This window comes from Alligator sinensis, unplaced genomic scaffold, assembly GCF_000455745.1.
Source record: "Alligator sinensis unplaced genomic scaffold, ASM45574v1 scaffold861_1, whole genome shotgun sequence".
Taxonomy (NCBI): domain Eukaryota; kingdom Metazoa; phylum Chordata; order Crocodylia; family Alligatoridae; genus Alligator; species Alligator sinensis.
Window position 1 is genome coordinate 58395 of NW_005842153.1, and position 13366 is coordinate 71760.

A 13366-nucleotide genomic window follows, 5' to 3' on the forward strand; every position below is an offset into this window, starting at 1 on the left:
CCCCCAGCCAGTCTCCACAAAGACCCTGGGACTGTGTGATCCCAGGGCTGCAGAACTGGGGGTCTGTCCCAGCCCTGTGCTGTCATGGCCCCGCAGTCCTGGAGTCTTCTTAGAGACTGGCCAGGAGCCACACCAGCACAGCACACAGCTGGGTGGGGAGCTGCTCCAGGGCTGGGATCTTGGGATGGTGACAGTGCAGAGCCAGGGCAGAACCACGCTCCACTCGCTGCACGCCCCAATCCACAGAACCTGTGTCCATCCCAGGGGCATGTGTGCAGCACATCACAGCTCTGGCTCAGCCCCAGGTCTGCACTGTTACTGCTCCAAGATCCTGGGATCTCCCTGGCCATGCCTGTCAGTCTTGCTCCCAGCCAGGGCCCCATCACAGCCATATGGCCACACATCTGGCTTGCACGAGTCCCACACCCAGCAGTGTGTGTGGGGTGGATGGGCTAGGATGCCCAGGCAATGGATCCGGGTCTGGCAGTGGGGCTGAGGCTGGTGGTAGTAGCCAAAAGGAGTTGCTGCCAGAGGGACTGCTGGGAAACTGAGTCCACTGTGGGCTGGATCTGGCCCACAGGCCAGATTTTGCCCATCCCTGCTCTAAATTCATCATCCTGCCCTGTCTTCTGCTTGACCTCAGATTAACACAGCTACCCTCCTCTTATCTAGGCACAATAATACGCAACAGCTCTGTGCTTTGACTTGCTATCATCAGACTGGCAGAGGCAGGCTAGAACAAAGCATAATCAAGTTGTAGTTTAAATTGCCTTTGGTCCAAAAAAAATTATGCTGATCATGTGAATTCAGTACGTTTCACCAGAGAGACTTTTTCATGCCAAAAAAATCTTGTATACTGCCGATCCCAATTCTTGCTACTCACCTATCAGAACCATAGTTTTAAAAAGGCTAAGCTACAATTATTCTGTATGTTAGCAGCTGCAGTGATATAGTGCGTGCATTTGTGTATGTGTTTAAGATAAGAGTGGGCACATCTGCACATGATGTTTATTGCAGAGCTGACTAACTAGCTCTTCAGTAAACATCTCAGCATCTACACATGCACCCCCTATTAGGATGCAGAAAACTAATAAACTCCACAGCAGGGTAGGACTTGTAAATACCCTGCTGTGGGGCTTTTTTTTTTTTGTGCAGCATCATACATGTAGATGCTGACCCAGCTGGCTGGGGCACAAGGGTGCTTTAGTGCGGGGGCTGCCCTACGCTGGAGCATCCTTGTGCCCCAGCCAGTCCTCCACAGCACACTGAGCCCAGGCTGGCCCCCTATGAGCCAGGGCTGCTCCAACCAGGTTTCATGTGCTGCGCACGAATAAACTCTGGAGCAGCTTGTGCCTGAGCACATGTTCAAACAGCATGCCTGGGTGTAAAAAACTCCAGCGCTTATTCATGTGCGCTAATTGCATGTGTAGATGTACCCTATGTGTAATACATTTTTAAAACTGCCAGTATAGCTACTAGGCATGTCAATTTCTGTACCAAATGTGTCAGTATTTTCCAGTTTGAACTAATAAAAGGGAAGCAATATTTTAGTAAAGCCTAGAAATGTTGATAGACAGGTTTAAAATGGTTTATAGCAGACAGGCATGATTGTTAATGCCTCAGGGAGCTATGCGTTTTGGTTTAGCATGAGATAAAACAGGCCTAGAACCTACCCAAAAAACACGGGCAGGGACTGAAGCACAGGATTAAAATATTAGATACCACATGAACTAAAATGCTATTGGACTTCTTGTAGTATTTTGTTTTTGTATCTTGGCAGGCAACTACTTCTTGGATCTCCTGAAAAGGGGAACGAGCTCGGCCTTGTTCAAATAGTTTCAACTCTATGGAAAATATTTTCCACAAAATATTTACATTCCACATTCTAGCTAGTTTGTGTGGAATTTAGATTCATGCCTCAACTTGAAGAAAAAAGGGTGTCCTTAATCAATTAGCATTACTCTTGACTATTTGCAAGTAGGGAACAGCAGGGAATTTAGTTAACTATGTTATTAAACGATTTGAGGTAACTTTAACTAACTTGTGTTTTCTGTTTTGGTATTTTTTTATGGCAGTGATTCTCAGCCAGGATGCCATGACATCCTGGGGTGCTGAGAGATCCTTTTAAGGGTACCATACAACATTAGCAGCATTAGGTGTACAAACACTTACACATAACTTACAAGATAAACCCCAGAAATTGTGTGTAGGAACCCATTGTATTAAAAGCATTCTGAGCTGTTGTGGTCTGAGTTTATTGCCACAAAATATAATTGCTCTTATTATTTTTTCCAGTCAAAAATTGCAAAACCTAAGAGCTGGTATCTTCAGAGGGATGCCTTGAATCTGAAAATGAGTCTCAACTCATTGTTGATTACATGTTAGAACAAAAACGTGGTCCCTGTGAGCAGAAATTCTCAGACTCCAGAATAAATGAAAGGCTACCTTTGCTCTGCAGGCAGTTTTTCAAGCCACTAAAACATTCACTTACTATTTACCAGTATTGAAGGTATTTCCCCCCCACAAAGTATTCTGATATTGCCTTTTGTTTGTTGAAATGCTTTCACATAGCAACTGCAGGATGCAGTAGTAGACAGGCCCTCAACTCTTTATATGCCTAGTCAAGCACATCGAATAAGATCTTACATATCCAACTTAGTTTATAACTATAACAGATATTCATTGTTTTGATTAAATAGGTGTTTTACATGAGGCAGCTTCTGTGTTCTTGCTCACTGCTGTGGTATGGATGATAGTCTGGGAACTGGCAACAGGCAGATTAGCTCTGAATAAATTAAGTTAGAAACCTAAACTCAGCTATTCCAAAGCACTCTGTCATCTTCTCCAATTTTAAGAGGGCAAAATGCTTAATAAACTAACATGCTGGAATTAAAAATTATAACGCATACAATCCTAGTAAGCCACAGTACACCATACATTTAAAAAATAAACACACACAGAATAAAAAAACTGTTTAACCCTCTTTTTGTAGGAACACTTCTGTATCAGCAAGATGCACTGTATCACACCATGCATTAGAAAACATTTTCAAAGCAGAAGTTTCTGAAAACATGACTCATAATACCTTAGTAGGCACTTAAAAAAAACTGTCCTAATTCCAGAGGAAGTAAGTAGATGTCAGTTACTCAATCACTCTATAAATCAAAGAAAAGCACTAACAGAATTGAGCCCAACTCATCAAGCAATTTTAGGCTGTTTGCTTCCCTTCGTCTTTCAAGGAAATAGTGTACATTAGGATTCCACAAACAAGTGGAGTAAAAAAAAATTAAAACAGAACTTGAAGTGAAAGTTGAAGTCTTAGCAGAGACACGGGGATTTGTTGCAAGTTATCAGTAAGTCTGATTGATACATGTACACTGAAAAGGTTGCCATAGTAGCTCAAGGAATAGACATGACAGAACTGGAAAAGATACTGACATGGAACTCAACGCTGGCTAATCTTCACAAGTGGTGCTTAAAGTTGAGCATCAATAAAATCGATATTGTCACTCTTCCACCTGGACAGTCGCTGAGCCAAGATCATGCCAAAATATCAGAGTAGGTTACTATATCCTTCCCCATGAGTATACCCCAACCTACCTAGGAGTTTTATCAGACCATTGCCTCACCTATAAATGTCACATCCAGAAGGTCAGTAAAGTTTCTGCATGGGTAGTTGTCTTAAGATATTTAGCCAGCCTGACATGGGGTGCCAACTTCAAAGTGCTCAGAACCACCGTACTTGCAATGGTATATACCCCAGCAGGATATTGTGCTCCTGTATGGTTCAGAAGTTGTTACATTAGAAAGCTTGACATTCAACACTACTTAAACAGTGCACCATGACTCACAACAGGCTGCAAAACCTAACACAGATGCAGATGTACTCCCCATATTCTTAAGCATTAGAACAAGTGATATAAGAAGACACACCCTAACATCCTTACTGGCAAAAGAGGCAAGAGATGATGAAAAAGTCACATACCCCATGTTAACTGAAGACTCAAACAGATGGAAGCTTAAGAGGCTTAGAAGTCACAAATCATTTGTACATGAAGTCCAGAAGCTCCTGGAAGATATTAAAGTGAACCTATGGGCAGCAATGGAGTAGACCTATTGCTAGAAAAGGTTACATCTATTCCTACAGCATATTATACCAACACCAAACAAGTCCTCCATCAGGTACAACCTTGACAGAGAAGCATGGGTCAATATGAACAGACTGAGATCTGGATGATGCTTCAAAACAACACTTTATAAAAGATGAACATCTTGGACAGCCCCTTGCGCAAATGTGGTATCCAACAAACAGCACAGCATTTAATCAAAAATTGCAATCTTCACAAATGCCCAAATGGGGTCGCACATTGAGCAACAATACCTGATAACTGGTCATAGATTTGGAAGTTGATATCAAACACCTTACAAAAGTCTGATAGCTGCAGATAAAAAGAAATATCATAAATTTCTTGGTGAAGTTCTTGCTTTTTAAAAAAAACAAAATAACCTACTACAGATAGCTCAGGTCGGTTAAACTAAATAAGCTGTTTATGTCCCAGAGGGAACAGTTAGGAATCAAAGATCTGTTAACTCTGTAGAAGGAATACAATTACATGAAGATGTCTTTAGCACATTTGTCCAACTAGATGGAAACACTGAGAGACTGCAAGTTATGAAAATATTTTTAATTTTTTATGAAAAAGAATATAGATAAGGTGAAGAGTAGCCAAGAGATGAAGACAGTAACATAGTCAACACAACACAAATATAAATCACCCTCTGAACAGACCAAGATGTATCTTTTGCTATGTATAAACAAATATACCTGTTAGAAATAATCAAAAATAATTACATTTGATCTAAAAATACCATCTATTTGAAATTAATTATAAAATTACAGCTGTGTTTCAGCATCATCAGATCAAGTGTCACCTTGCATATTTTTCGGCTGTAAACTGTCCGGTTTTGCAACACAAGCTTTGAAAGTATCCCACATGGATCTGAGAAGTGCTGCAGAGTAAGCTGGGAATATAAGCAGACAGTAAGGCTCTTTGGCTTAATTGTATGTCATCACTAAAGGGTTTCATCTAGTCAATTCAAACATGGCAAGGTATACAATCAAAGTAGAAAAACAGAAGTCAGTTAATCACAGTAATATTCCACCAACAGCTTAAAAGTGCAAAACATTTAAGATCAAATATTGAACTCGCAAGATCCTTTCAAAGATACACTAGATGTTTAAGGCCTGCTTAACCTCCAAATTTGACCTATTAAAAAAAAAAAAAAAAAAGCCTGAAGTCTGTACTGTTTTCACGTTCCCAATACATTTCTCACCAAATGTGTGCAGAGTTGTTTTAAGTAAAAAGGCATCAGTAATTTTCAGTAGCATTCAATCAACAGCCCTACCAGAAGCTTGTGTGGAAGTACAGAAGGATGCTGCTTTCAGTAACAAGCTTCAAGAACGGACGGCTTAAGCAGACACACATTTTAAAATGAGGGAAAAAAAAAAGACCCAATGTCCCTGTGAAAACAGATCCACTTTCATACCAACATTACACTTCACAAAAATGAAATAAAACAGCTTGTAACAAAATGCTGGTTCTTTTGCTCGGGCTGAGCCTTTCACACAGTTCTAGTTCGTAAGGTTTCTGGTATCTTCTTTTAAAGGTCTCTCTTGTCCTCATACTGGCACATACAGGCAGCTCTCTGACTATCCAGGTATGGTTTACATCCTAAATGTATGACTGCATCAAACACCAGCTGAACGGTTGATTCACAGGCTGCAAGACAAAGGGAGATCAGTTTACTATAGGGATTAAACACGCTCCTATAGTGAAAAAATGAAACAGCTAGGCTGCGTACAAAAGTTTAGGCAGCCTGTAGGGGAGGCACTATAACCAGGGTGGTTTACACAATGCAACATGAGTTAGAGCGCCATTGAACCCAACACACGCTTCTCCGGAGCTGGGGTGGGGAAAGGGGGAAAATGGAGCCCCCCTGGCTTGCGGGCCCAGCCTGGCTCCCCTGAAGATCCCAGGAGGGATAGCCAGGCTGGGCCCGTGAGGCCAGGGGGCTCCGTTTCCCTCCCCCCAGCTCTGGACATGGCAGCAACAGCTGCCACTGTGCAGACGCTCACTCAGGGGTCGAGGGGAAGGGAGCCCCCTGCTACAGAGGCCCAGCCCAGCTCTCCCCAAGACCCCAGTAGAGGAAGTGGGGGGAGAGAGGGGGCATGCGTGGCAGAGGGGGCTCCCTTCCCTGCACCCCCACCCCCAGTTTTCTGTCTCTTCTTTGTGACAGGCCTGCAAAGCCACATAGGTTGTGGGCAGAACTGCCTGAAACTAACCCTCGTGAGGAACCTGCATACGCAAGTTCCCTAAGGCACAATACCCTACAGTACCTCTGTCTGATACTACATTAGACAAGGGTTAAATATCTGCACAATCAACTAATTTTAAAAGCACTCTGCAGCCATGAATGTTTGTTTTGTTATGGCTATAGAACACTTTTGGGAGCTTCATCACATGAAAAAATGCAACTTTGATAAACACCCAACTTAACACTTTTCTGAGTCTCTTGTTAAGACTGCTTATGGGTTGCCTAGGCCCACATGTGAGTATGGCATGTTACAGGGACTAGAGAATGATCATACATTCATTTAGGTTGTCTTTTCAACATCTAAACCCACTTTTATTAAAAGTTAGAATATCAAAACAAAGTTAACCTTGACTGCATTCACTATGTATGGAAAAAAAAAAGTTCTTGAGTAAGCTAATCTTAGGTATACAGCTTCGTGTTGCTGTTTTATGTCCCCCTTTTTATGCAGAATATCCTCTGGCTTTAATGCCAGCTCTGCGAGGATCATGTCTTTCACAGTTCTAACAAAATGTGCTCATGCATACACTTAATCGCAATCAAAGACCCCTGCAAGATCCAGGTAAGGGTCCACTCTGCAGCCAGATTGCTCTCAATAGGAGTACTCACAGTAGGAAGCATGATGGTCCTGTTTCTTAGGCATGTGTTTGTCAAATATGGATACAGGCTGTGGGGGTTTTTGTCTTCCTCTAGTAGGGGGCATGGGCCATCCACCTGGGATCTCTTGAGTGTATATTAACATCTGTTTATAAAACCAAGACACTGGCTACCATGGATCCCCTGCCTTACCTATGGCAGGTTAGGGTGCTATGTCTTGTGTCAGGGTTGATGATAGTTTTGCAGAGTTTAGATTACTGATTACATGGGATGGCTTGGATAGGGATGATCCCATCTCAGGCAGAGGGTTGGACTAGATGAAATATGGATGTCCCTTCCAGCCCTACTTCTCTATGAAGTCTAAATACTGATCATTTGCATAACTGGACCCCTAACCAGAAAGGAGTCCAACTTATGCATTCCCACTGAAATACCTACACTACTCACCAAAATAAAAAGCATGCTTTAAAGATAATTATACTGTATGCTATAGTTGCTCAAAATAACTTTCTTCCCCCATATCTCAGGGAGTCTAATCTATACCTCAGTTATGTGGATAGGTAACATCTCTGATATTACTCTAAACAGAGTGGGATCCAAATTCTATTACAGAAAAAAAAATGTAAAAGGAATTTGCAGATAAAATCTACAGGAGTGCATATACAGCACTGTTTTCTACCTACAGTGTCATTATACATCATTTTAAGATCTTTATTTTGTAAAGGGAAGCAATTTCATATATGCATGCAATTTACAGTAAAACCCTTCTAGAAGATGGACCACACCCAATGCAACAGTAAGTATTTATCTTCATTACTGTACAGCGCAAATATGGCTAATCATTAAACATTTATTTTTATGAATGTGTAGCACTAGTTTTCATAAGCATTAAGGGGGGAGGGGAGGAAGGTAGGAACCATGCATTTAATGCAAAAGAATTGATATCTAGCATCTAAGTAAGTTGTTGCCTCCAAAGTTTATGCCTCTAAGCCAATTAGCCTCCAGGGGCATTTGTACACATGCTGGTGCTGCAGCGCAGACATTTGTATAAATGGCGAAATGAGGTGTCAGCACTGAGAAAATGGCGGTGGCACACTTTTGAACTAAAACACATGGAAGGTATTTTAGTTCAAAAGTGCACCACTGCCATATTTTCAGTGTTGACGCACTTTTCACCACTTATTCAAATGCATGTGCTGCACCACCAGGCACGTCAGCTCACGTACAGAGCAGACTCGGTTAAATCGAGCCTGCTCCAATGTGCTGGATATCCAGCGTATTGGAGCAGACCAATGTATGTGTATAAATGCCCTAAGGTGCCAGCCTGGAAAGATTCAACAATTAGCTTAGTGCTTTTCACAGACTTTCACTTGCATTTCATTGCAAGGCAAAATATTTTAGGGCTTTTTACATGCAGGAGATCAATCACTAGTTGTTTAAAACATGCAAGAAAAAAACAACAACCCTTTTCCCTTTCTTTTTATTAACTTTACATATATAAGAGCCTGACACGCATATCTCAGGCATATTCTCTTCCCATAAGAATACTGGAGGAAAAGTGAATTCACATGAATGTGTTATTCCCCGATTATTGTAATTTACACAGTTCATACAAACGTACACATTTAGACCACTGCTGTCTTGTTCTGTACAGAACTACAGTAAAGATCTGGTCAGTATATCTTGCATTACATTTTTTTCAGCCTTACCCTGTACACTTTCTGATATTCCCAATGTTCTCTGTACCTCTCTGCAGATTTTGGAGAGACAATACTGAAACTGTTCATCACACTCGTTTTTCTTACTGCCACAGGTATCATAGCATCTATCATGTTGATTACAGCACTTTGTCATTGAGGGGATACCAATGTCAAACTATAAAGAAAATTTTCAAAGTTAGTATTTCAGCCGCCAAAATAGTCTATTTCATCCAGTGATTATAAAAATGGTGTGCTAGCCATACAAAGCAACCCATAAAGAAGGCCGGGTACAGCTGCACCATCAACATGTTACTTGTACTCCAAAAGGAAGCTAAACACTAATAATATGGAAAGTATAAGTGGAAACTGAACCAGGAGATTATCTTAGGGCAGTTCAGGGTGCTATCACTGGAGCACTGCAAGGTTTTCAGAGTCTTCCCTGCATTAAAAGTATTTAATCCTTGATAGTGATCATATCTTCTGAGCAGAAATAATGAGCGCTGATAGGCATCCTTATTTGTAGGACATTTAAAAAAAAGTCTGCATTAGGAAACATCAAGCTGGTAGCCTGTCAATTAACTAGCCTCTTTAAAATGCTTCCAAAGTACACCCTGAAGTAACATGTGCACACATTGTTCCTATTTTTAGAATGGAAAGTTCAAAGAGGGCATGTTTTAAGTTAACTACTAGTAAGATTAAATACGGAAGACTGAGTAAATACGAAAAATGCTTGGAAAAAAAAAGTAACTCACATGAACTCCAAATACTGGCGATCCACATCCATTCGGTGGTGAAGGCTTATATCCATAACGTGGAAAAGGCTTTGATCCTATAAAAGGGAATTTAAAACCCCCTAAATAAGTTTTGTTTTTGTTTTGTGCTTCAGTTATAAATTAGGTACATCTGCAAGTGCTAAATTCCTTTTTTTTTAAAAAAAAGCAAGTTTTATTCAGGCATCTATTTTATGCACTCAAGTTTGAACAATTTTGGTTCAAAGTTACACATATATTCTAGATCAGCATTTCTCAACTCACGGGTCACAACCCAAAAGTGGGTTGCAAGAATATATGAGGGTTGCAAACAAACTTTAAAAATGGATCAACAAACTTTTAAAATGGATTCTCCTCTAAAGGAGAAAAACATGGGAGATAGTAGCTTTTGCCTTGCAGGGTGGAGACTTCCAGGCTGCAAAGGGCTGTCTGGGACCACCCAATGCCCCCCACACTTGAGGGCACTGGGTCAGGAGTCAGGGGCACTGGGTCAGGACTGGCCATCAATGTTTACAAATGGGTTCTGGTACAAAAAGGTTGAGAACCACTGTTCTAGATAAAGCAAGACTCCCTGCCTGCAGGAAAAAAAAAAATAAATTTACTTCAGGTTTTTTAAATGTTGCATACTTTTTACCTATAAGCAAAGCAGCTGTACTAACTTCCTTTCTAAGGCATCACACCTACTAAACGGAAGGGAACAGGACACAAGTATTTTTGCTAATTTTTACACGACTACAAAATGAAGAGCTCCTGCTTATTTGTGAAACCCCTGTTCATTTTATGAAGAGTGCACAACAGAAAGAGCCATAAAAGATACTTGTGTGTATGTAAGAATAGGGAAAGTATGGGGCAAAACAATGCAGCTCAGTGTATTTTGGAATCTGAGACCAAACCACGAAAAGCTTTCTAAAGGAGGGATTGTATGGACAAGGTGCATATAATGAATGAGGTGGGAGTAGGACACACTTCATGGTGGCCTGAGATACACCAGAGATCACCCTAACACTTCACTACCAAAAAATCTGCATGTACACCCCTTGCACCCTCAGTTTCACCCTCAAAAGGAGCTTCACTGAGTGAAAACAAGAAAGGTTACTTGGGACTTAGAATTTATTAAAACATGTCTTTTAAGACTGTCTAAGCTGAGACTATTTCAAAAAACTTTCCAACACAATCAGACAAAACACATTCTTCGGTAAGACTACCATGAGAGAAGCCTAGGCCAAAATATCTTACATCTACAAATAGTTTCTAGAGCTGCCTTTGCACTACTCCAGTTATTACCGGTTTCATGCAATGGAAAATCATCAGGGGCTAAAGACATAAAAAGTGAATCCCTGCATATGACACACTACCAAGTGTACAGTGTCATCTAGGTGGGGGGTGTAGGGGGTGGGAAAAGTCCTTCCTGATCTTCTCAGGCAAGTAATGAAGCCCACAGCACAAAATTAAATTAGTTAACCTAATTCTCACACAGTAAATAACATATGTGAATTTAAATTTCTGATTAATTCCTGTTACATATTTTTCTTCCGTTTTTCAAGTTTACACGAAAATAGTTTCAAGTTGTGAAGCCTGCATTTGTGGCCGAAGTCATTTACCTGACTATACTGAGGGAAGTTTCAGGCAATTTAATAACATCCTAGCAAAGCCAATATCCATTCTCAGATTAGTGTTTATTCCCGGAAGTATCCAATCCTTCTGTAATGAGATGCTTGAAATCATGACAGTACTGAATTACATCTGATGCAACCAGTAACAGTGGGAGTACAATGGTCGCTTTAAAGAGTGTTGCAAAAGACTGCCGTGTTACTACATAACTACACTCACTTGGGGTTGCTGAACTAGAACCAAGTAAACCAAAGGATTACACATCAGCGTCATATATAGCAGAAGCTTTTGTGAGCTGAAGTTTAATCCCTCCAATACTGTGAAAGGACTGTATAGAAAGCAGAGTATAAGGAGACAGAAATCAGAATACAAAAAGAAGGGGAGAGAGCTTTCTACATTCCCTTCCACAGTACGTGATGAAGTCAGCTTCAGCTCAGGAAAGCTTGTGCTACATATAGATCTAATTTGGTTAATCTATAAGGTGCAAATCCACCCTGCTTTCTCATCAGCTGTCCCAAGCAATCAATGCCTTCACTTGGCCTCCCTGATTAAGGGAGGCTTCTAGTTCCCTTGGCAAGCCTAGGCCCATCTTTCTCTGGGCATAGCAAACAGGCCTGCTTCCCTGACACAGCAGGGAAGCTGTGCAAGACAGAAGGCCAGCATCAGAAAGCAGATGCATCCAATCCTATCTGCAGAACCGCCAAGGCACTGTCAGGGGCAGGTGGCTACTGCCACCTGCATCCCAACACACCACGCAAGCAATTCTTAACCAGGGACGCCGCAGTGGTGTGTACAGTTGGCAACTGCAGTCCCCAAAATCAGCTCGAAGCTGCCTAAAAGGCCCCTGCTACACACTGCATATCTTACGCAACTGACTGGTCTATCATGCAATAAATTCAGATCAGCCACCGTGCAAAGTAATTGTCACACAATTCACTGGTTTATCACGTAATACATTCAGACTGGTGACACGTGCAAAGCAATTATTGCAGAAGTCTCTGGTCTTATAAACTGCCACACGTGCAAATAAGTATCACAATGGCCCCTGTCACATGTTACCCAATCAACTGGTCCATCATGTAGTAAATTCAGACTGGACCCTGTACAAACTAATTATCACACAATCCACCGGTTCATCATGCAGCGTAATCCTACCAGCCACACATTCAAAGCAAGTATCACACTATGTTCCCTACTACATTTTACATATATTACGTAACTGACTGGTCCATCATGCTTTAAAGCAGGGGCGGGCAATTATTTCGGTCGGAGGGCCAGTTACTGAGTTTTGGCAAGCCATTGAGGGCTGCGTGACAGGCAGCCAGGGGCAGATAAATATTAATTTTCTAAAGTTTTTAGGGGCCCCGCGAGCCGGACAGGTTGGCCTGGCAGACCACATGCGGCCCGCAGGCTGCATTTTGCCCACCCCTGCTTTAAAGTCACACAATTATCATGCAATTCACTAGCCTGGCATGCAATACATTCAGACTGGCTACACATGTAAACGAACGATCACATGACAGCCCCAGCCACATCTTACAGAGCGCACCATTTCATCCTGCAATACATTCAGAGCAGCAGGGCCATCCCTAGAGGGGGGCGAATTAGGGCAACCGCCCCAGTCCCTGCGGACAGTGCTGTACAGGCCCCACAGCAGCTGCTGCGTACTGCTGGCTCGCCACCCTGGCCCTGCATGGGCTATGCCCCGGGCACCCTTAGGGAGGCTCTGCAGATTGGTCACAAGGGCAAAACAACGACCACGCCATTCACTGGCCCAGTGCACAACTGGCCACACGTGCAAAACAATGATCACGCAAGGGCCCCTGCTGCACATTACGGAGAGCGCACCAGTAACACATTCGTACTGGCCACACGGGCAAAAGAGGATCACAGCCACACCTTACACGGAGCCCGCAGCTCCCTCGTGCACTATTCAGATCGGGTACACCATTCACAACACCTTGAGACTGGCCACACACGTAAACCAACGATGGCACGCGGGCCCCGTGCACACGCTACACCGAGCGCACCAGCCCCACACACACGGGCAAAAGCGACGCTCCCGCGCCGGCCCCGTGCACACGTTACATGGAGCGCGCCACTGCGCCGCGCAATCGGCGCAAACGGGCCTGCCCGGCTCCCAGCGAGGGAAGAGCCCGGCCGCTCCGCTGCCCCTACCGTCGCCGCACTTGTACTGGCAGAGCCCGTCCTCGCCGCCCAGCAGGTCCAGGGCGGCGTTGAGGTAGACGTCGATTCGGTGCACGCCGTTACGGATGGTCTTGAGGGTCATGCGCCAGTCCGGGGTGTACGGCGGCT

General features: G+C 42.9%; 1 protein-coding gene across 1 annotated transcript; it reads right to left on the reverse strand.

Moving 5' to 3' along the window:
• Nucleotides 1-1259: 1259 nt before the first annotated feature.
• Nucleotides 1260-13360, reverse strand: PLA2G12A (phospholipase A2 group XIIA). The gene is made up of 4 exons (XM_014520785.2): nt 13229-13360; nt 9422-9498; nt 8679-8844; nt 1260-5780 (listed from the first exon to the last, which is right to left on the reverse strand). Exons 1-4 carry the CDS (start codon nt 13338-13340, stop codon nt 5662-5664), a joined length of 474 nt encoding a protein of 157 aa, XP_014376271.1. The 5' UTR covers nt 13341-13360; the 3' UTR covers nt 1260-5661.
• Between the last annotated feature and the right edge of the window lie 6 nt (nt 13361-13366).

Bases quoted from the DNA above. Each gene is read 5' to 3' on its own strand.
- PLA2G12A (XM_014520785.2), bottom strand. From the start codon at position 13,340: ATGACCCTCAAGACCATCCGTAACGGCGTGCACCGAATCGACGTCTAC. The intron at 9,499-13,228 runs GTAGGGGCAGCG...TCCCTTTTATAG, and splicing joins CCAGTACAAGTGCGGCGACG to GATCAAAGCCTTTTCCACGT. The intron at 8,845-9,421 runs GTGAGTTACTTT...TTTTCTTTATAG, and splicing joins CGCCAGTATTTGGAGTTCAT to TTTGACATTGGTATCCCCTC.